At 43.0% G+C, this 24732-nt stretch overlaps 1 protein-coding gene across 13 annotated transcripts in view; it reads left to right on the forward strand.

Annotated features, from left to right (window-relative positions):
• Window positions 1–24732, forward strand: part of rapgef2b (Rap guanine nucleotide exchange factor 2b) — a 1083630-nt gene that overhangs the window by 565618 nt on the left and 493280 nt on the right. For 9 of the 13 annotated variants that reach the window (XR_015081639.1, XM_086010726.1, XM_086010745.1 and 6 more), the window contains 5 exons: window positions 1950–1964; window positions 7473–7713; window positions 8442–8825; window positions 19976–20187; window positions 22891–23014. Coding sequence is in view for 12 of the 13 variants with exons in the window: in XM_086010726.1 (XP_085866852.1) it covers window positions 1950–1964; window positions 7473–7713; window positions 8442–8825; window positions 19976–20187; window positions 22891–23014 (976 nt within the window). In the remaining variant the exon portion in view is untranslated. Of the gene's footprint in view, window positions 1–1949; window positions 1965–2011; window positions 3212–7472; window positions 7718–8441; window positions 8826–19975; window positions 20188–22890; window positions 23015–24732 lie in introns of those variants that run through there. The other 4 variants (XM_086010814.1, XM_086010736.1, XM_086010832.1 and 1 more) reach the window with 4 other exon arrangements.

The raw sequence follows: 24732 nt of genomic DNA on the forward strand, positions 1-24732 counted from the left end.
CTCCCATAGTGCTGTTATGTAGAGAGTTCCAAGATTTTGTCCCAGCGATAATGAAGGAACAGCGATATATTTCCAAGTTAGGATGGTGTGTGTATGTTATGTATGAGTGCTGATTGATAGAGATTGCTGGTAGGTGATTGATTGGGGTGTGGTGATTTGAGCAGTGGCTGAGGCTGGTGGTGCGGTTGCAAGAATATGGCATTTGAAGATGCAGTCAGTGACCTTGACCACTCGTGTGAGTTCATTAAAATTCTTGCAGCACTGCATCCAGGTCCTCGGGGCTAGACTCCTGGCATTGCTCTCCACGGCTATCTGCTCCCACTGCCTTTTCACTATGTGTCTGTGGCGCCTCCTTGCCCCTTGCAGATACAGGACATCTCTCCTTTCCATCTCCTCCACCAAGGCCTCCAGAGCAGCATCGGAAAATCTGAGTGCCCGTTCTCTCCCACATTCAGCCGTTAATTCAGTCTTTCCCAGGTCAGAATGTCTTTCACAATGACTTCCAGTACCTGCTCCAGCCACAGTGCACCTCCTCTTTAAGCGGTGCAGGCTAGCTTTAAGCGGTGCAAGTTAGCTTTAAGTAGTGCTAGCAATTACTGATTTTGGGTCCCACACTGATGCGTGCAGCCAATCAACAGCGCATTTAACGCTGGCTGCACGCAGAAATCGTGTAAATGAGCAGGCAGCACGAAGATGGCATCCTGCCTGCATTACATCCAACAGGCATGGGTTATTCACGCATCGTGATCCCCGCACCTGTTTTTGGGGGCTATCCAATTTAGCCCCCAGTGATCCTTTTCAGACCGTTTCCCTTTGAGTTTGTATAGCATAGCACATTTAATGATAAATAGAGGAAACCAATTGTGTGGGATTATTCTTAACATTTAGATTTATGCCCAGCCAGATTGCTTTATAGATTGATGGTTGATAACCCCCATATTTCAAACCAATTTTTTTTTTTTTTTTTTTTTTAAAGACCCAAAAAGGTGATAACATAATGAGTGAAATTTGTTCTGACATTTTACTGAAATTCTGTTGTGTGCTCACCGTATTGGCAACAGAGATTTCACACCTTAAAGTGTGAAACTACTGCTCTCTTATTAGATACTGCCATACATGTATTCAGGCCCTTTGTGGCAGTAACATCACAGTTACTAGCCAGCTGTAGGAAACTGAAGTGATAGGAACAGCTTTTGTTTCTATACATCAGCCAACAGTGAATTTTGAAAACAGTTCTCCGTGTTTTTTGTAAGTTTTACCTCGGGTCATGGAGTAATGTTTTCACATTGGCTCCTTAAGTCACTGAGACATAGAAAAATAGGAGCAGGAGTAGGCCATTTGGCCCTTCGAGCCTGCTCCGCCATTCAATATGATCATGGCTGATCCTCTATCTCAATACCATATTCCCGCTCTCTCCCCATACCCCTTGATGCCTTTTGTGTCTAGAAATCTATCTATCTCCTTCTTAAATATATTCAGTGACTTGGCCTCCACAGCCTTCTGTGGTAGAGAATTCCACAGGTTCACCACCCTCTGAGACAGCACCATTAATATTATTTGTCTGGGGAACTTTAAAGATGGACATCAGAATATCTTGAGGAGAGAAGCAATTAGCATTGAAGTATCCATTTCACATTTTAATGATCCACTTTTAGCACTAAATAAGAAAATGATTATCCCATGTGTGAACTTAATATACAATAGGAAACAATGGAATATTCAGTTTCTTTTATTCATGAGAAAGAGCTCACTCAAATTCACAGATCTTGCTCAGTCATAGAATGAAGTAGATGCCCCACTGGTTTGAATTGTGTATAGGAACAATTAATGCAGTGAGCAGAATTATTTTTAATTGATTTTCTGAATTAATTTACAAAGAATTGTACTGGGTTATATTTTGAAATATAAAGCATAAATCTAAATATTTATTTTCTTTTCTATTCCGCCAGCTGCAAGTTCTTATAGTGAGTATTGTGGCATATGTGTGTATTAATGTTATTCTGGTCTCAGTAATGCAGTGTTAGCTTTTAGCTCGCAGTGGTTTCTGAAATTGCGCATTTAGTCCTTGTATCTGTTTTCTCTGCTTTAGTTACAAAAAAGCTTTTTGGGGAGTAAAGTTGGGAGGATGCGTCCATAACTCCACATAAGTCAACAGAATCCATGTTATTAACGGGCAGTCGCATTTACACTCCTGGAATTGTAATATCTCATTGCAGCTCGATACCAATTTATTTGGTACGATTATCGACACCATTAATTGCCAAGTAGGGTTGCTGAATCTTAAGTCAAGCTAAGCAAAATCAGCCACTTGGTACCCCAGTACAATTTCTCCAGTTGCTTTGTGCTCCCTACAACAAAAAAGGTTCAGATTTATAGAAAGACTTTCTTGTTATAGTTGTCTCAAGCTGCACACTATTGTTATTCCACCTAATCTATATAAAAAGTACATTTTAGAACAATCAAACAGTTCAAGTGTGTTGTTAGCAATGTAACAGAAGCACATAATACGTTTAGGCAACCCCTCCCTGAGAATATGAAGTGTAAATTTGACTGAAAAAGTAACACAAACAATATTACATCTATATTAGTTAATGTTTACTGATATGAAAGGACTTCTGATGAGAAAAACAGAAAATGTTACAAGTACACAGCTGGTCAGTTCGTGTCAGAGAAAGAAAGACAATTCTAATGAAGGGTCTGACTTGGAATGTTGAGCTGTCTTTCTCTTTCTGATGAGCTGCATTTTCTACTTTTCTTTCAGGTTTCCAGCATGCACTGTTTTTCTTTTTAACTGAATCTGCCAGTGGTGCTCATGAGTTATTTCCCTTTCAAACACATGATTTAAAAGCTGTAAGGCATAATTAGAGATACAGCAGTAATATAATCTCAAGAAAAAACATAATTGCATTTTAAAAGTTGACTACAGCTGACTGTATAAGAAAAATTCAAAAACTACTTGTAAAACATCCCCTAGCTATTACTAAATAATCACTGCTGCCATCTTGACATACTGGTTTCAAGGGAATGTGATGTGTTTTTTTATACCTATGACTGACATTTAGTCTTGCTTGCTCCATTGTTAGTCTCAAGTGAAAAGGATTGAGTGGGCTCAGTCCAGTTTCCTATGGACAGTACTGCACAGCACTCTGCTACTCTGAATGAGGCACTAATTCAACAATTCTTTTTTAAAGGATAAAAGAAAGACCCAGTGGTAAATGGAAATCTTATACTAACTTAGTAAAACGGTTGCTTTAAGATGCATTTTCAAGAAAGCTGGTAGAAGAGAAGCTGTGCTTTGCACGTGGCCTACAGTGATTGACGTTGTAATTTTGGTTGAGAAGTATAGTATATTGAAAGATAATGTTCTTCAGTTTCAGCCAGTAAAGTAGAGCAATATTAGTTCTGCACTAAATTTATTCTCTGTAAGCAGCTGCCCATATTTTATTCACTATCCCATCTCGCAGACAAAAATAAAAATGAGAAACATACAGAGACAGTAGCAAGAATACTGTATTTCAATACTTTTCAAAGAATAATATTTTTCAAAGAATAAATCTTGAGATTATAAGTATGATGGCATAATATGAGACTTCCAACAGGGAACACTGCTCACAGTGAGTGCATTTTAGGAAATCACGGGCGCACAGTGCATGAGTTCCCAAGATGTGCGCCCTGTGAGGAGTGCTGAATCATGGAATTAGTCCGTACGGAATCATGAAATTAGCCCGTACGTTCTTAGGGCAAAGGCCATCTCTGATCACTTCCTTGTATCGCTCTCCACCCACATACCCCTTTCCCCTCCCAACCCTACTTCCTTCTGTGTCAGCCCCTGGAACAAGCTCTCTCCCAATGCACTTACAACTGCAATTTCAAAATCCCAACTGTCTAGCCTTTGGTCCTCCATTCACCATGACATTTCTGCAGCTACCGATCTGCTCAGCCACACCCCCAGCACCACCTTTGATGCCCTAATCCCCATTAAAACCATTACTCTCTCTCATCCTGGCCGTTCCCCTGGTATGGCCCGCATTTCCATTCCCTTAAGTCCAAGGGACGCAAACTTGAACAGATATGGCGAACAATCAGGTTAGCAATTCTCCGCCAGATCTGGCCGGACCACATAAAGCACTAAAGGGTCCTGCTCTCATCTGCCAAAACTGCTCACTATTCCAGGATCATTCTGGAATTCAAAGATAACCCCGGCTTCTTTCCTCCACTACAAACCGTCTTCTTAAACCCCTCTCCCCTGTCTCCTCCGCACTCACCTCCAACAAGAAGTGTGAAGATCTCATGGACTTCTTTGTCACTAAGATTGAGACCATCCCATCAGCTGCCTCTGCCTCTTCCCTCTCTTCCCCCAGCCCACTGGGCCAAGCTTCCTCTAAGGCTACCCCCTGCCCTAGCCCTGAACTCGCATCTTTCTCCAGTTTCTCTCCAATCGCCATGCCCTCTCTGAGCTCATCTTGTCCATGAGACCCACTTCATGCTCCCTCAACCTTATTCCCACTAAACTGCTGACCACCCAACTGCCTTTCCTGGCTCCCATGTTAGCTGATATTGTTAACGGTTCTCTCTCCTCAGGTACTGGCCCCCTCCTTCAAATCTGACGTCATCACCCCTCTCCTCAGAAAACCAACTCTTGACTCTTCCGTCCTTGCAAACTACCACCCCATCTCCAACCTCCCTTTCCTCTCCAAAGTCCTTGAACGTATTGTCGCCTCCCAAATCCGTGCACATCTTTCACGGAACTCCATGTTTGAATCTCTCCAATCAGGTTTCTACCCCTGCCACAACACCGGAGTGGCTCTTATCAAAGTCACAAATAACATCCTATGTGACTGTGACAATGGTAAACTATCCCTTCTCGTCCATCACTGCCCATCTGCAGCCTTTGACAAGGTTGACCACACCATCCTGCTCCAACGCCTCTTCACTCGCCTGGTTCCATTCTTATCTATTTAATCGTAGCCAGAGAATCACCTGCAACGGCTTCTCTTCCCGCTCCCGCACCGTTACCTCTGGTGTCGCCCAAGGATCTATCCTTGACCCCCTCCTGTTTCTCATCTACATGCTGCCCCTTGACGACATCATCTGAAAACACTATGTCAGTTTCCACTTGTATGCTGGCGACACCCAGCTCTACGTTAACAACACCTCTCTCCACCCCTCCACTGTCTTTAAGTTGTCAGACTGCTTCTCTGACATTCAGTACATTATGAGCAAAAATTACATCCAATTAAACATTGGGAAGACTGGAGCCATTGTATTCAGTCCCTGCCACAAACTTCGTTCCTTAGCCACCTACTCCATCCCTCTCCCCGACAACTGTCTGAGGCAGAACCAGTTCTCAACCTTGTTGTCATATATGACCCCGACATGAGCTTCCGACCACATATCTGAGCCATCACTAAGACCACCTTTTTCCACCTTCGGGAGTCACCTGACTGCAGTTACCTCTAGACGTGACTATTCGAACGCACTTCTGGCCGGCCTCCCACGTTCTACCCTCCGTAAACTTGAGGTCATCCAACACTCTGCTGCCCGTGTCCTGACTCGCACCAAGTCCCGTTCACCTATCACCCCTGTGCTCGCTGACATACATTGGCTCCCGGTTAAGCAACACCTCGATTTTAAAATTCTTATCCTTGTTTTCAAATCCCTCCATGGCCTCGCCCCTTCCTATCTCTATAACCTCCTCCAGCCTCACAAGCCCCCGAGATTTCTGCGCTCCTCAAATTCTGGCATCTTGAGCATCCCTGATTTTAATCGCTCAACTATTGGTGGCAGTGCCTTCAGCTGTCAAGGCCCTAAGTTCTGTAATTCCCTCTTTAAACCTCTCCGCCTCTCTACCTCTCTTTCCTCCTTTAAGACGCTCCTTAAAACCTCCCTCTTTGATCAAGCTTTTGGTCATCTGCCCTAATATCTCCTTATGTGGCTCGGTGTCAAATTTTGATTTTTAATACTCCTGAGAAGCACCTTGGGACGTTTTACTACGTTAAAGGTGCTATACAAATACATGTTGTTGAATGTGACTTCATCGCTGCTGCTTATGTTACAAACTTTTGTCTGCTTTATTATTCTTCATCTTCACGAGTGTATATCAAATTTAAATTTAGTGAGAAAATTGCTATTACCTCCTTAAAATTAGATGATTTCTCCAGAGTAGTTAAAAATGAGTTTTACTAAATGCAGACCAGCATGTACGTGATGCTAAAACTGCAGGAAGGTAGCATAGACAACATGGCTTTTTTTTTAAAGCCTAGTACCAAATTTTAGATGACCAACAAAGGTTACTTTACAGCCCAGATTTTGAGGTTAGCAGCGAAGGAACGGTGCTTGCCGTTCATTACACTTACAGCTGCCCACAGACTTTTCATGGGCTTTTGAGTGGCAACTTACGGTTACTCGAGATCCTTTTCAACGTGGTGCCTTCTAGAGGGGACCTGTGGTGCGTGTGAGTAGAGCAAGCAACAGTGTGTCTCTTCATCCAATCGGATTGAAGAATCCTCACCGAGACACACAGACTAAACCAGGAAGTATAAATTAGAAAATTCAATATGAAATCATGTACAGAAAGTGAAACAAAGTGAGGGAAGGAAAGATGGGATTGAGAGAGAAAGATAAAAGAGACAGAAGGAAAAAGTTTGTTTTTTTTTATTCTAAAATCTGATAGAATGAGACTCTACAGTTGTAAAAGTACATTTTCAGTGCCAGAGAGGTTGTAACTAAGATTTATCATGCTATTAAAATTTCACTTGCACCTGAATGCACAGGCCCTGACTCTTTCTGGCATGTTTAGTGGGTAACTGGTGGGCACATACAGAAACTTCATGCCCTTCATGTATTTTAATGCCGAATCTATCTGCGAGGCAAATATAGTGGAGGAGTGGAGCAAATCGGACAGCAGCTTCTGGATTTCTGCGTTTAACTGCGCATGTGTGGATGCCAGAACTTGCTGTCCGATTTACTCCATCATAGCGGTGAACACTGATAGCCTCACCGTTAGTCTTAACGGAAAATCCGGGCCATTATGTATTGGAAATTGGATCTTAAGAAAATAGTTATATGTAAAGAATAGGTTTACAAAAATAAATTGCTCTGTTGCTAACAAAAAATTGTCTGTAACAACATATATTTGTATTTGCAGCAATATAGTCAGATATAGAAGTAGCACCTAAATGATGCATTCGTTATTGAAGGTTATCAGTATCTGAATAGAGTTCAAATGGAATATTCAGCCCCATTACCTCACTGTGCCATTAACTGACGAACTGATGTAGTCTTTGTCCTGTTTGTAACTGCGTACTAATGAACAAAAAGAAAATAATATTGTTGTATAATATAGTGTGGGGCAGGCTTGATGAACCAGCTGGTCTTTTCCTGCCCATTCATTGCACATGTTTGTACAATCTGAATAAAGCAGTCTTTCTTTATGCTACCCACATATTCAGTTTATTTTGTTTTTTGAACAGAGCTACCAGATCAAGTTTTAAGAGTTTTCAAGGCAGACCAACAAAGTCGCTACATAATGATCAGCAGAGATACCACCGCAAAGGAAGTGGTAATTCAGGCACTTCGAGAATTTGCAGTGACTGCTGCTCCTGAATCATACTCGCTATGTGAAGTCTCCGTTACTCCTGAAGGTGTTATCAAGCAAAGACGACTTCCGGATCAGCTATCAAAGCTCGCCGACCGAATCCAACTTAGTGGCAGGTAAGGATGACTAAAATGCCGGAATCCATGTTCCTGCAAGGAAACCAATTAAAATAAACTTTTATTTATGTTGGATTTGGATGGGGAAACACCAAGTTTGAAGATATATTTAGAACATTATCTATAGGTGTAATGCATACAAGCATAGCAGCATATCAACCTCTGAATCAAATCGGTCACTACTTTGGGTGAATTATTTTTTGTCTCATTTTGTAAAGTGTTCTTTTCCCCCTCCGATTACTCCCACCCCAATGTTCCCAGTCCTCTGTTCAGGGGCTGGCCACTAGGAGGTGCATAGAAGCACCTGATTTCATTTACTCCTTGATGTTTTTTTCAGGGCCTGCCCCTCGTGGAATTCAAACTCAGTTTGGGAAATCATCAAGAAGAAGGTTGCAGGCATCAGGCAAGCTGTTGCTGCCGATGTTACATAAGAAAATGTATGGTTGCAAATCCAGTTTTAGGATAGCATAGTGGGTGATGTGAAAGATTTCTAAGAAAGTTGTGAGAATGTTAGAGCATCATAGGAAGTTCTGTTTCTGCTCGACTATTGATCTGAATGCAGTGCAAAAAAAGTTGGGACGGGGAGGATGACAGTTAATTGCTAGCTGGTATAAAATAAATTGAAAAGAGAAACGATTTACACACCTGGAATAAGTCTGATCAAAGTGTTGTTGCTGTATTGTTTTCCTTTCAGTTAATGTAATGTTGATTATTTTTGCCTCCCTAAGGTACTACCTGAAGAACAACATGGAGACAGAGACACTCTGCTCAGATGAAGATGCTCAGGAATTGCTCCGGGAGAGTCATATCATACTGCTACAACTAAGCACTATTGAAGTTGCCACCCAGCTCTCCATGAGAAACTTTGAACTATTTCGTAACATTGAACCCACAGAGTACATAGATGACTTGTTCAAACTTAAGTCAAAAACTGAATGTGTCAATCTGAAGAAATTTGAGAACATTATCAATCAGGAAACATTTTGGGTTGCAACAGAGATTCTTCGAGAGCCAAACCAACTGAAAAGGATGAAGATAATTAAACACTTTATCAAGATGGCACTGCACTGCAGAGAGTGCAAGAACTTTAACTCCATGTTTGCAATTATCAGGTAAAAAATATATATCCCAGTAAGAGAAACTTTTACTTCTAAAAAATGTTTTTTTTTAAATCACGTTTAATTCTTGTATTCTTTGTCGGAAGGACTAAACTCTGATAATGGTACAAGTTTCTAATCACCTTTTGCTGTAAATAGAATGCAAGTAGCATAAATGTTCGATTTTAGTACACAATCCAACTCTTATCATTAAGTTCTGCGAAAATGTACCCCTACCCCAACTACCTTTGGGTTTAGAGCTGTTAACGAAGGCCTAGAAATTCGAGTAGGCCGAAAACGTGCCGGTAACCACACGGGCCAAAGCTAACGGCCGCCCGCTGAAAGAACGCAGACAGGTATTTTGGTGCTGCCTGCTAATTGACATGAGCGGAACGGAGAAGCTGCTGTGCAACGTGCTCTTTCCGGCGCTAACCTCAGCAGGAGGCTGAAGATCGCGTCTGAAGGATCGGTGCAGGGTTTTGACTGCTCCTGGGTTTTGCTATCGAGTCTGGTGATGGTGCTGGAGAGGGATGGTGATGCACCAGCTTGCAACTAGCAGTGACAGTACACTAGCCTGCATACCACATAGGTGATTCACTCCCTGGTGAGTGGGTCTTAAAGCACAGGCTCAGATCTGGAGTGACTGTGACTGGAAACACCACATAAAGACTGTGGCACAGGTGTCCTTAAATCGTTGCATGAGGCATCAATGGAAATAAATTTTAAAAATGGGGAACATGAACTCTTGGTCAGGAGTTTACTGGTGTAAATAGTGCAGAAGAGAGTTCAATTAAATTTTTAACAGCAGCAGACTTTTGAAAAACTCTTGGTGAGAATATGCTGTCAAGCTTTTTAAAAGCAGACTTCCAAACTTTGCATCTCATTTTATCAGTTCCTACACTAGAAAAACCCAGGGCTAGAAATTCACTTTGGCCCCGCCAGCTGGCTAGCGCCCAAAAGTTAGCGCTGCGCGCGGAGGCAGTTGTGCCCGTCAGAAATTCAGTTTTTGCGCCCCAAGTCGGAACCGGGCGCTATTCCAGGGTGTGCCCGCCCCCGCTTGGGGCGCTGAAACTGAATTTCAGCGCTGTAGGTGCCGCAGCGCCACCCGCTGCGGAGCGGCAGGCTGCGGTACTGCAGGCCTCCTCCTCTTAAGGGGGAGGTGCCTGCAACTCGGAGATCGGCGCTCGCTAGTGCCAGCAAATGAGCCCGGCACCACGGAGAAGTGCCGGGCTCCCGGAAAGCAGCCGGCAATGCCGGGGGGGGAGGGGTGGGGTGGAGGAGGCCGGGGAAGGAGGTGCGGGCAGGCGGCCGCCGAAAAAGCGGCCGGCCGCACCTCCGCCTTAACTAGCGCCACTAAGGCTGCAGCACGGCCCGGTCTTCACATCGTTGTTTGCAGCCGCTGCCGAAGAGGCGGCCGCAACTAAATATGGGGGTCGGGGCGGAACCAGGGCACTGCGCACACCGATGACGTCATCGGTGCCGGCGCAGCGCTACCGGCTAACGCCGCCATTACCGCAGCGCTGAATATCAGCGCAAACTCCTCTACTGGCGCAGAAGCCCTCTTTGGGCGGTAACTGGGCGCAAAGCCCACTGAATTTCTGGCCCCCAATGTTTAAAATTTAAGGAAATGCAGCTTTGATTTTTCTTGATATTATTACAATTGTAGTACAGTAGTTTATTTTAAAAGTATTTATCTCCTATACTGTTTGACTGACATGGGGGGAGATTTGATGCATCTCATTGGAAGCAGTTTTCACTCCAATAGCTCTCCATAGTTAAGTTATCCAGCAGCAGCTGTTTACTGTATGGATTGTAGCACACAGCCGTTTTCTCCTGCCTCTATGCGCTGTCAACATCTTCACGCACTGGCGTGCTTTGGAGAGGGCTGTAAGAAGAGTGGCAAGCTCCAAAATGAATAGCGTGCGTCAATTCAGTGTTGCACGGCAATTGACATCACAGTTCCGCTAAGTAAAATACTTGCCCAAGCACAAGCAACGGCAGTGCTGCTGACCTGTCGAAAATGGCGCCCGCCGTGGGATCTGCCAGAAGTGGGGTGGCCGCCATTTTTTTCAACAAAACAGGCCTTAACGGCCAGCGCTAACACCTCCAATTTCTAGGCTTAAGTATTCAGCCATGTGACATTGCAGTATCTGTCAACAGGGAAGCTTAAGATGGTTGAAATATGGTGAGGTGTATGGCAATAGGGACTTTGGAGACAAGTTCAACAGCAACAGCAAAACAACTTGCATTTATATAGCAGCTTTAATATAGAAAAACATCCCAGGGTATAAAACTGAGCGAAGGCTTCATTGGTTTGAACAGAAAACCGTAAGTCTCAAAGTAGCACTTAATGAGGTGGGTGTTGAGCTGGAGCACAAGGCCTCTTTGTACCGTATTCAGAGCACTAACATTTTTCTCTAAAGCCCTCTTTAGTGTTTTACTGGCATGTATGAATGTTTATTTTCAATTTCACCAGGTACTTTGTGTGATAATTTGTAAACCTAATTTAATGGGCAGCAGATTATGAAAGGACAGTGGAATGGTGCAGTTGGCCCAGTAAAGGATGGAAACAAGAGCAGAAGGGGATTAGGGAGAATGTAAAAATGATGGAGAGGTAGCAAATGGAAAATGAGCCATGCTGGATATATGACTCAGGCTGAAATTAAACATCTACTACATGCTACCACAACACAAAAGCAAAATACTGCAGATGCTGGAAATCCGAAGTAAAAACAGAAAATGTTGGAAATACTCAGCAGGTCAGGCAGCAGCATCAACATCTACCTCTGCACATATGTAGGAGAAACCTGCAGAGGGAGCTGTAAATTTAAAAAACTTACATAAAAATGAATTTTCATCAAAATTGTATTATGTAGAAGTTGCAACCGAAATCTATGGTTATTCTGTGTGTTGTATTTAAAAAAAACTAATCATATGTTAGTGGAAATATCACAAGATGGAAAGACGTTGCGGTACTGTAGACTTTAATAGCAGTCCTATATTGGTTTGAAATTACTCTGTTGACAAAAATTTAAATGCATCACTATCCTTTCCAAATGACTCTAATGTGAAGCTTGACCTGATGAATATCATATTTTCCTTCAAATGATGACTTACTAGAGTAATCTGAAGGAGTTGTAATTCTTCACTTACAAAGCTGTAGTAAAGCTTGATTTGGCAAATGTGTTTCTTTCTATTGGAAATGGAATAATGGCAATGATGAGCTTCTAAATGGAGGGACACAAATGTATCCTTTGCTTTTACTATTGTAAGAAAAGGGAATTAGCGTTAAATAGAGCATTTTCAAATGTGAAATGTTACGCCTTTTTATAAGTTTCAAAATTGTATTGAATAGTAACAAAAGCTGAAAAACATTAAAAGCATAAGATTTATTGTTAACACTAAAAGTTGTTCAAGTGCATATTGTGCAAAGATTGCAACCCTACTTAAGGATGTTTAGTGTACAAAATTTTAATGAGTTATATAAATAGTAAATCTCTGACATAAGCTAAAATATTTAGATTATGTAACTAGTTTCAATTACAAGAAAAGCGTTTGTAAATTGTAGTCCCAGTGCTAGAATATTGTAAGGGCAAAGGATAAGTGGGTTAGACCAGCAAAGGAAGTCTCCTGCTTCAGTGCTTGCTGAAAATGACAGTGAGCCAAGAACGTTAATTAACCATCATTACTGACTTTCTGAATGAATTATAGGTGGAAATGGAAAGTGGGGTATAGCGATTGTTACATTTTTTCTGTTCATTGTTAGCAATATTAAAGCGCGAGTTGAATAATACAAACAGAGAATATATTTCTGCTTTAAACTCAGATTAAAATAAATGTTACATTTTTCTATCTTGGAAAATATGAAATTATAATGGTCTAAGTTGTGCTGTGGATCTTATTCTCTTATAAAGATGCTGTATTTGCAAATGAAAAATGTTTCTGCAGGACGTGTTCACAGGTTATGTTGCTAAATGTGTGCTACACCCTTGCTGAATGGTTTTGGCTACTGATATTGTGAATTGAATCCTACCCACAATCTTCATTTCAACCCATAATGTCATACATTCAGTGGTTCATATAAAAAAGGGGATACACACTGTTGTAGGAAAAATGATTCCTCGGAAACTAGACTTTGAGTGAGAGAGACAACTTTATTAAATGACAGAGCTCTGGGAGAAGAGTCTGCAACCACGCGGTCTACGAGAGCACCTTCTCCCCGATTGTAGTACGTGCCGAGCTTATATACAATTCCAAGAAGTTGGTTTTAGATCATTTACATTCATCCAATCAATTCGTTTATTAGCGCATATCGTTATTTTCCTCCAGTCAGGAGTTTACACACTTGTGTTGCCAATTCTGCCTCTTCAGGTCTTCGTTCCGTCTTGTTCCTCGGCGGAATGTGATTAGTTCGATAATAGGATACAAGTGATTAGTTCGATGATAGGATACCAGTGAACCTTGTTAGTCCTCAGTGATTCAATTAGTCCCAGTCAGGACACGAGATGAACTTTGTTCCAGCCATGCGTAAGCGTGGCATGTCTCACTGTGCAGTGATTCAATTAGTCCCAGTCAGCGAATTTGTTGTTTGTGTCTTTTCCAGCAAAATCTTGTCCAGCAATCTTGTCCAGCAAAATTTTACTCTAACAGTCCCTCCTCTTGGTCCTGGAGCACGATTCATTTGCTCCCAGATGACCATCCTCGGTCCCCCTTTCGTTGGTGCTTACAGCCACTGGCTTATGTCCGGGGGTTCGGTTGTTCCTTCGACAGTGTCATATTGGTGTTCTTCGTCCCTTGGTAGCAGGTTGGTGTGTTCCTCCTCGATAGAGGCGATCGGCATCACGGTTTTCATAGCAGTTTGGCAACACAACTTTATAAGGCTCAGCGCACAACACATCAACATACAAATTACAACTATTATTATTATCCCTTGCATCATCCACGCTCCCCACCCGGTTTTCCCTAGCAACCAATCAAGCCACCCTGTGCTTGTGGGTTGATGGAGCTTCTTTATTTCTTCTTGAATATGATTTGCTAGGCTCGTGATATTCTCGGAGCTATCTGGGACATATGTACAGCAGTCTGTCCCGATCAGGGCACAGGTGCCTCCTTGCGCCGCCAACAGATAATCTAGGGCTATCCTAATCTGTAAGTCGGTGGTCCGGATCGCCACCATTTCGGCACTCATTTCTCTCAGGGACTCAGCCGTATCGTTGGCTATTTGTTCGAGCACTGCTGCCATGTTTATGGATTCCCTTGCTATTTTTCCTGTTCCGTACCAGGGGAATGCTATAGCCCAGAATCTTTCGGTTTCCATAATAGCTCTCTTAACACGCTTGGCTGGTTGCCATAACGACTGGTATCCGTAGTGGTGGGTTAGGGAGGATAAATAATGGATGTATGGTACTACGTATCCTATATAGCATGACCCAGTCCAGGTTCGTGGAAGCCATGGATACGCCTTATATCCGCAAATGAAATAGGTATTATAGGCCTCAAATTTGTTCCAAAGTTGGTACATGATCCCAGGTATTCCCCTCCAGGGTAGATTGCTAGTCCGGTTTAGCACTTCGGATAAATTAAACGTTCCCACGTAGGGCCATTCTAGGGCACCTGATGGTTTAGTACTGGTTTTGGTTAAAGTGTAATTATACTTGCACTTACTCCATCCAACCACTAACCCTGTCTCGTCATAGTTTACCAAGCAGACTTCCCCCTCTGCATTGTTTAGTTTTCCCCCTGTGCTGACTAATAGCTCTTCTGGATACCTTCGATTATCGTACTGGGGATGAAACTATCCTTTAAAGTTCGTGGGGTTATACCCTGCCTGTTTCCACTCATGTTCCAGCTGATCTGGATTCAAGCTATTTTGGGTTTGTATGGTATCCTCCTTATTCCAGGTGGTATTAGAGTATAATAACCACCCTACCATCTCCTCTACCTTAAAGGGGATAGGCCTTAATGGGATGCCTCCCCCCGTATGGGTGGGCACATGGGCGCACACCCAGCAGGAGCTTTGGCCCATTTTTTTCGCATAGACGTATGACATATACAGAAAGGTATTTACATGCAATCCTCTCTCTTTATGTAAATGGGGTACCGCGCTTCCCGTGACAATATAAAATAACGCCATTACCCATAATACTCTAAACATGATTAATATATCACTACAGTCCAGTCTTTACAGGAATTTTATGACAAAGGGTATGCAGATCACCTGTAAAACAGATTCAGAAAGTAGCCAGTCAGTTGTCTTTATATACTTTCAATTGTGTCCAATGCTTCCATACTCCTTTACCCCTTATGCCTAGACAGGCACAGGTATCCCCACTGATTATGATTTCATATGGCCCACTCCATTTTGGGGCGAACCCTGGTTTGCTGGGCAGAGTTTTCACCATGACTTTACTACCCGCTGAGGGAACATAAGCCGTCATTGTGAGCTCTTGTGCCCGATCCTTGTCCTCCTGATTATCGCGGACATTCTTTCGCATCTCCTTTAATTGAGTGCTAAGTTCCAGAACGTATCGTTTTAGTCTATCTTTTAAAGGGCCTACATCGGCCCCACATGTTATGATGCCTTCTGGCAATTGCATCGCCCTTCCTGTCATCAATTCATAAGGGGTCAAGCCTGTCGTTCGGTTTTCAGTGGCTCGCAGCTTCATTAGGATAATGGGCAATACTTCAGTCCAGGTTTTCCCGACGTCTGCATTGCCTTTGCCAATGCATTTTTAAGGGTTCGGTTCATTCGTTCCACCATGCCCGAACTTTGAGGGTGGTATGGGATGTGGAATTTTTGTTTAATTCCCATTAATTGGCATACCGTTTTTATGACACTCCCAGTAAAGTGGGTACCTTGATCAGAGTCCATTTGAATTGGTATTCCCCACCTAGGGATTACTTCTTCTGCTAAGACTCTGGCAATCGTCAAAGCGGTGCAATTTCGCGTGGGGAAAGCCTCTACCCAGCGGGTGAATTGGTCTATGACCACGAGGCAGTATGTTTTGCCGTGTGACGGTGGAAGGGGACCTGTGAAGTCTGTTTGTATATGCTCCCAGGGCCCTCGTGGCCTTGGTTGATGTCCCATTTTGACTTTTATGGGTCGCCCGGGGTTATACTGCGCACAGGTGATACATCGATGGCAGTATCTCGCGATATCTCTTCCCATCCCCTTCCACCACCATTCTTTGCTGAGGCTTCCCATCATCGCTTCTCTCCCTGAGTGTACAAGCCCATGGTGGAGTTCTAATAGCGTATTTTGAATGCACTTGGGGGCCATTACCCTGTTATCCTTTCGCCAGACATTATCGCTTCCACGCTTTGCGCCTTGTTCTTCCCACGTACCTTTTTCGACGTCGGGGGTGTCCTTATGGAGTTCATCAATACTTATCTCGTCCTCGGAGCTGCTCACAGCGGCTATTGGTACTTCTTTGATCCTTTCTTGCTCTAGCGCCCTTTGTGCTGCTTGGTCCGCAGCCAGGTTCCCCTGGTGATTTAACCAGTCCAGGCTAGTCCGGTCCGGTTCCCTCTGATGTGCCTTAATCTTAATTACTGCTACCTGTTGGGGTTTGTCGCTAGCTTCTAGGAGGGCTTCTATCCTCAGCTGGTGTTTTATGGGATTGCCTCCCGTAGTAATGAATCCCCTCCTACCCCATGCAGTCATATAATCGTGGACCACCCCAAAGGCATACCTACTATCTGTGTAAATGTTCACGATTTTATTCTCTGACAACTCTAGTGCCCTGGTGAGAGCCACTAGCTCTGCCACTTGGGCCGATAGGCCTCCATCAATCCGTCCTGACTCTACGGTTTTTAATTCGCCATTAACCACCGCCCACCCCGTTCGGGGCAGCCCATCTATATACTTGCGTGAACCATCTACGTACAACGTCTCTTCCGCTGTCGCTAAAGGGGTGTCTTTTATCCTATCTTCTTCCAGGTTCATATCTACGTCCCCACAGTTGTGGGGCTCCCCAGTTCCCAGTATTCCTTCTGCCGGGTTCTCCCCCGTGTCTCTAACAATGGTTACTGCTTTACTCGGAGGGAGGAGGACGGCCTCCCACTTGGCACGTCTCATGTTCGAGACGGATCTTAATTTCCCGGTATTCAGCATCTCTACCAGAGTGTGTTTAGTGTGCAATATAATGTTTCCTGTCATTACTATCGGCTCACTAACCTTTACTGCCCAAGCCGCACAATCCAATGCAGCTATGCACCGGGAGAGCCCTGTGACTACCGGTCCCTCCGCTGTGGAATAGTAGGCGACGGGTCTTCTTTTATCCCCATGATCCTGTGTAACTACTGCTGTGTAAAACCCTTCTTCATTGTTGCAATGTATGTGGAAGTCCTTACTCATATCTGGCAGTCCTAGCCCTGGGGCTGATACTAGCTCAGACTTTAGTTGAGTATAAGCTTCCTCTTGTTCCGGTCCCCAATCTATCGGTTCCAACGTGGGTTTACCCCCTTTCACTAATCTTTGTATAGGTTCTGCTAATTTAGCGAACCCCGGGATAAAATTTCGACTGTAATTAAAGAGCCCCAGTACCTTCCTGACTCCGCGTACTGTTACGGGTCTCGGCATGCCCTGGACAGCGTGTTTCCTGTCCTGTGGCATTTCTTTAAGTCCTTGGGAGATTAGATGTCCCAGGTATAGGACCTGAGTTTTTCCTATCTGTGCTTTTTTAGGGCTTACCTTGAGGCCAGCCGTCTCTAGGGCCCTTAGTACTAAATATAGGGTTGCCAGATGGTCTGCCTTCGTTTCCGAGGCTATTAGTATGTCGTCGACGTACTGCAAAATAGTGCTTCCTTTCGGTACTTCTATCTGTTTTAGGATATCACTCATGACGCGGTGAAAAATAGCTGGGCTATTATGGAATCCCTGTGGCAATCGGGTCCACGTATATTGTTTATCCCCTACTGTGAATGAAAATTTCTCTTGTGATTCCGGATCTAATGGGAGTGCCCAGAATCCATTAGCTATGTCTAAAACGGTGAATATCTTCTGTTCAGGGGATAGCCCATTCAAAATTGTTGAGGGGCTGGCAACGATGGGGTGTAATTTAGGAGTGACCCTGTTGAGGGCCGTATAGTCTATAGTCAACCTATAGCTCCCATCAGGTTTCTCTACTGGCCATGTGGGGGAATTAGTAGTGCTCGTGGTTTCCCTCAGGATACCCCTTTCTACTAGCCCCTTCACTATGTCCACGACTGCCTTCCTGGCCTCCGCCTTTATTGGGTACTGGCGGTGGGATTAGCTAATGTCCCGCCCCGACTCACAGGAGCCATCTCGACTATTTCAACGTCCCCCTCGCCTGCAGGGGCTGTTGGTTCTGCACTGTAATATGGGGGAAGGGAGGTGGTGTCTGGACAAGTCCCCATTCGCCCCCCCCTCGTATACCTTACACTCTAATTCCTTTATAATCTTTGCTTGACATTTCGCCTTTGTCTCTAGTTCCGTAACCATCTGTACTTTGTCTTGTGCAACTTTCTTTATTACGTTTACTTGTTCAATGAGTCCTGCTAGTTGGTGTACTAATAACACTCCTGCCTTCTTGGTTTTATCCTTTGTCTGTTTAGTCAACCAGCTTCTCTGGAGTTCTAAAGTCTGTGACACATCCCACCCGTCTTTCTGCATCTTCTTAATTAATGACTGTCGGTTTGTCATATAAGAATATGTGAGGGAGCCCGAAGGTCCCCTCTTAACTTCCTCACCTGACATCGCCGCTGCTTCACCGATCGTTCCTTCGTGTCTGGAGATCTGTTCCTTAGAGAGCCCCCCTATTCTTTCCTTCCGAGAATACCCGAGCTTCTTGTCGCACTCTATGCCAGCGTTCTCAGAGGTCCGGGTTTGTCTTTCTCTCAAAACTGCCCGGACGTGTAACGCTTGCTTGTTGGACAGGGTTTCTATCCCTCCCCGGTGTCTGTTTACCTGATCAGGGTCCTACAACACCGACACTAATAATCTCCTAGTTCACTTAGCAACATGATATAATGCAGAAAAATGTTAACCATACTCGACTAGTATCACGACTTTAGAACACCTTGGAGTCTCGAGTCTCGGCACCTACTTCATGGTCCTGGCCTTCGCGTGGGGCATTTGCCCTCTTAACAACCGGCCTGAGGCTAGGTGTCTGAGACAAGTGTCCTCCTGATCCGAGGTTTTACTTGGTTACTATTACACAAATACAAATACACACATACAAATCAAGTAGTGTCTCTTACCCACTCAGTCTGTGTCCCAGGTTCGTTTTGGTGCCGCTTCGCCGTTCAGTCGCCTTGTCGAGTGTCTCTGATTTATGGGTGGTCAAAAATCTGACTACTCACCCTGGTCACTGATTCGAACGACTGTTCAGCTCCGTGGCACCCTGCTCGCAGCGCCAATTTGTTGTAGGAAAAATGATTCCTCGGAAACTAGACTTTAAGAGAGACAACTTTATTAAATGACAGAGCTCTGGGAGAAGAGTCTGCAACCACGCGGTCTACGAGAGCACCTTCTCCCCGATTGTAGTACGTGCCGAGCTTATATACAATTCCAAGAAGTTGGTTTTAGATCATTTACATTCATCCAATCAATTTGTTTATTAGCGCATATCGTTATTTTCCTCCAGTCAGGAGTTTACACACTTGTGTTGCCAATTCTGCCTCTTCAGGTCTTCGTTCCGTCTTGTTCCCCGGCGGAATGTGATTAGTTCGATAATAGGATACAAGTGATTAGTTCGATGATAGGATACCAGTGAACCTTGTTAGTCCTCAGTGATTCAATTAGTCCCAGTCAGGACACGAGATGAACTTTGTTCCAGCCATGCGTAAGCGTGGCATGTCTCACTGTGCAGTGATTCAATTAGTCCCAGTCAGGACACGAGATGAACTTTGTTCCAGCCATGCGTAAGCGTGGCATGTCTCACTGTGCAGTGATTCAATTAGTCCCAGTCAGCGAATTTGTTGTTTGTGTCTTTTCCAGCAAAATCTTGTCCAGCAAAATTTTATTCTAACACACATCATTTCTGTCTAGTGTTTTAGAGATTGAAACATTGCGGTTTAATACATTTTTTTTAAGGATGGCTAAATTTCAAGTTAATCTGGCGGTTTACTTCTTAAAAGACCTATTTAGATTTTGTTGTAAGTAATACATATTGTAATTTTTTTTGTCTTCTCTCAAAATGTAGTGGCCTATATCTTGCACCGGTGGCACGACTGCGGAATACTTGGGAAAAACTTCCAAGCAAATATGAGAAGTTATTTCAGGATCTTCAGGATCTCTTGGACCCTTCCAGAAATATGGCTAAATACCGCAATGTTCTCAATAACCAGAACCTGCAGCCTCCCATTATTCCTCTCTTCCCTGTGATCAAGAAAGATCTGACATTCCTGCATGAAGGTAGCTCTATTTAAAAAAATATTGTGACTGTGGTTTCATTTTTGCAGTTTTCTCTACTTTAAATATCAGTACTCTTTTCACACCATGCTCATGATTTGTCAATTATCTTGTTACGTTAGCACATCTTGCATTACCATTTAATTACTTTGGGGGGAATTTTAACCTGAAAAAACTTGGGGCGAGGGGGAAGTTAAAGTATTAAAAGTCTAAACCCTGACCCCAACCCGCCTCCGACCCGCCCACTTCTGGGTTTAACTGAGGGGTCACGGGCAGTCAACCCACTGCCAGGAGGCGGGTTGGCACTTTAAATATGATAATGAGGTCTGGAAGCCTCATGATTTAAGCTGGTGTGTAGGTTTGACTGTGGTTGGCCGGGATTCCCAGGCCTCAGGACTCCCAGTAGCTGTAGCGAGGCGAGGACCGCCATGACTGTTGCACTGACCCCCATTTATGCCACGCTATTGCGTGTTCAGCAGTAATTTCAATTTCATCTCGGGCCTTAGGTGACTAATATAAATAACTCGAGCTTTATGAATTTATCTGAACCACTCAATTAAATTACTGTGTTGTGATCATTTCTAGTTATATCCTATTCTCTACTAGATGAAGCTGTCACCACAGGTCAATTTATTTGTTTCCCAATAAAGGTACACTTGTGTATATTGTATCTTGTATACATCGGAATGCTAAAGAAGGGAAATATTGAAAACAAAGTTTTACTCTTGTCATTGAGCTTGTGCAAGCCCATCACTCTTCAAGTATGAGGAAATTATGTAGTCCCGATATGACTTGGAATTTATCAATAACAGTCTCTGATATGGGGACTGAAAATAAGAAGAATTTGAGGATCTTTCTTCTATTGGGTGAAGGGGTTCCAGGCCACTACCCTGGCCTGAACCCTACTGATGGGGCCACATCCACCGATGTGGAGGCCGGTACTCCTCACCTCACTGGGCATACAACTCTCCACAGACGCATCGGATCCCAACTGAGCCAAAGCAGTAGGAACTGCCGGTGTAGGAATCCCTGCCCCGGCTTTGTCCCATTGCAGTCAATTGCCTGGTAAGGGTGAAGGAAGGTTTTGCCCGTAACAAGGCCTGGACACTCTGCACTCCACAGAAGAAAATGCCACAAATTCTTATTTTTTTAAGTAAGTGATCAGCCTCCTAACACAGGACATGGCTGCAGTCGGGTGCTTGGGTAACCCCTCCCCCCAGGATGGACAGACACTGGTGCTTCCAGCCACCATCGTGGTCTTTGTTTTCTGGTAGATTCTGCTGGTCTCCTAGCAGAGTTGCAGCAGCAGACTCGTAAAACCCCCAAAAGATTTCTGTATCGTTCTTTATCCTTTATAACAGTTAACTTTCAAAGAATACCGAAATATAGACTGAAAGATCAATGACTGTTAAGGTGACTTTTATTTGTCAAGCTGAGAAATGCTGATGGTACTGGAAACTGCACGCCATTGGGCCTAGGTTTTTAAAAAACTAGGTCAACATCCCTGGGCCGCCTAGTTGAGAGGTGATGATAGAACTGAGCTGTGGAGGTTACAAACCCATTAGTTTCCTACGTTTAGTTATGATGCCATGCTTTTGAAAAATCTAGATGTTTGCATGAATAGTAGAAATGGAAGTGAGCCCAACAAAGCTTTCTGTCCTCAGTGACATTCACGTCTACCATTTTGAGCTGAGTGCAAAACACATGAAAATCATGACTTGAAAGTAGAATTGGTTAATCTTTGCATTCAGCAAGGCAAGGAATGTTAGTGCTGGGAAATGGCTTATTTCCTGCTTTGTGGATCGTCTCAGCATCAATTATTCCCAGATTAGATGCACCACATTCAACTGCACGGTAAAGCTTCCTCTATTTTTTGGTTAACTCAAATCTTTGAAGAGAACTTTCGACTGCAATGCATACATTTTTTCCAGCATTCTCACCAAACATCCTTATGTCCCTTCAGACTGAGCTTTGTTGAGTTGAGGTTGCTAAAGCTCATTTTACATACGAATGTTACAAAGTTGAAGAAAGTTTTCATCCCGTCAGTCTCGGCTGAGCTCAGACCGAGGTTCCTTAGCTGAAATGACTCTATGCTGGTCCATGCTGCTACCAAATCCACGATCAAAACTATTTTTTAACTTTACATTTTTAGTGTTTGCAGGCATTTGGATGATGTAAAATCCTGGGAAAGATATTTGAGTTTAAGAAAGTAAAAACACAGGAGAATCATAGGTCTAACTACGCAGTCTAATCTTTCAGAATGCCATGTATTTATAATTATGGTGTGATTTCCCTTTAACCTTCTATTTCCACTAATTAATTTGCAACGTCTAGGTTAGCATAGCTGCTAACCATTAATAGCTCTATCCTGATTTACGGTCGGTGCCGTCTTCCTCCTACCAACATCCCTATTATTGAAATCAATACTCATCACGCAGTCTCATACTCTGACTCATTCCTTCTCAGTTATAAAACTTTGGAATTCCTTATTTCACTCAGTCTTTCCTTCCTCCTACAATTTTCAGACATTTAAAACTCAAGCTTGCTGTCATCCATTCCCTACTTCCTGATTTACCTTTTCAACCTTGATCGGGTCTCAGCCCTTCACCTGGGGTTCTCTGGATGTTAAATAGACATTTTAATGTGTAAAATTGAAACCTGTTTAGCTGTCCTCGTCAGGAATCATTTTATTTTTTCTTCCCTTAGGGAATGACTCCAAAGTGGAAGGTTTGGTGAATTTTGAAAAGCTACGGATGATTGCTAAAGAAATCCGTCATGTTGGCCGTATGGCTTCAGTTAATATGGATCCTGCTGTTATGTTCAGAACAAGGTTAGTGCTATCTGTTCACAGAATAATGGAATCCATAGTGATGTAAACTGAGCCAATGAAAATTATTCATTGTACAGAATTAAATACCTCCTCAGAAAGGCTGGATGTGGATAAAATTGCTTTTTGTTCTTAAAAGAATAAGCACAATTCAGATTGTTTCAATCCAGAAGACACAGCAGCATTGGTGCTCTGAGGATACAAAGCACCTTGCTTTCCATTGAAGTAACCTGCCTGATACTTAAGTGCTAAGAATTGCATAATCAGCACAAAAAGAAGTGTAATTATGTTAGTTATTTAATCATAGTTATTTTGGCGCTGTATGTTTTTGGTGTTTCATCCTGGTGTACGGTATTTCACTAATATTTTTGAAATGTCTCTTTCTTCTGCAGTGCAATGCAGGTCTTACATTAGCAGTCTGTAGATGACAATTCAGAAGTGTCTTATATTTTATACTATTGAACAGGAGCTAAATGAATGCATCAAATAGCTCCTATTTGTTACTATAACTGACAAAATTGTGTACAGTCCCCTATTTTGCATATGCACTGTTTTGATTTTCCATAATCAAAAGTATTAAACCAGTTCAAGTTTGTAAACCCATGACGGTGAGAATTGAAAGTACTGACCAAAGAACAGCTGTAGTAACTTGAATAACAAAAGCCCTCCCATAGCGTCCTTGCACTCATTTTACTAGTTCCTCTTGGATCTCTCTTTAAGAAAATATCGTGGTAAAGTACATACATGTGTATCAGCAAGGACTTGCATGCAGTAAGCTAGCATGCGCGCAGTTTTCAAAAAAATTAGAATACATCTGGTTTAAGATGAGCAAATGGGTCGGTTGCATTTGTGCTTTTTGCCTATTGTTCTTGCCATTGTAGTGGCAGAATCGCACTGTTCTACAAACCAGGCAACTTAATCAGTAGGAAGATGAAAACTGCTAATCTACAAAACCGCTTTTTAAAGCAGCTGTATATGCTGCAAATCAGGTGTTTCAGTTCCAGAATATTTTGTAAAGTAATGATCAATCTTTCGCTGAAAGCAAGTCGTTTCACTATTTAACTGTTTCCAATCCAAATAACTTTCATTTTTTCAGATGAACCTTACTTTTCCCATTCCCATGTTTGTCTCTAGTCACTGTTATAGTGCAATTTAAAACTGTGGTATCTCATTTTAGATTTCATGTTGGGTTTATCAGTGGCCCTTGTACCTTTGGTTGCTTTTGATGTAGGACTGTCCATTAATGGATGACATTTTAAAAACATTTTGTCTAGAATTAAGCCAAAATAAGGCTTTTTGGATATGCAGTGTTGTAAAGAATTCACTATAGAAATGTGCTGAACAGATAATTGGCTTTAAATTTAGGGGTAGATTTGCAACTGGTTGCCAACAGAAATGAAAATGGGCAGTTTCTATAATGGGCGGCCGATCCGCAACGCTCATTTTAATCTAGGACAGCAAGTTAAAAATCTAACCCATAGGCAGAATTAATTGAAGCTGCAAACAGTACCACTAAAAAAGTACATTATTTTGGATTATAAAGAAACTAGCCTGAGTGCCCGGCGGTGCCGAGGGTTTTTTGAGGGCATGTTGTTATGAAAAAAGTAGAAATAATTTTTATATATATATATAAAAGAGTTTGTCTGTCTGTGTGGGAAGGAGAGAGAGAGAGGGAAAGAGAGAGAGAGCGACTGGGGGGGGCGGGGGGGGGGTGAAGAGAG

This window comes from Somniosus microcephalus, chromosome 2, assembly GCF_052327205.1.
Source record: "Somniosus microcephalus isolate GS21.2 chromosome 2, FLI_Smic_1.0, whole genome shotgun sequence".
NCBI lineage: Eukaryota > Metazoa > Chordata > Chondrichthyes > Squaliformes > Somniosidae > Somniosus > Somniosus microcephalus.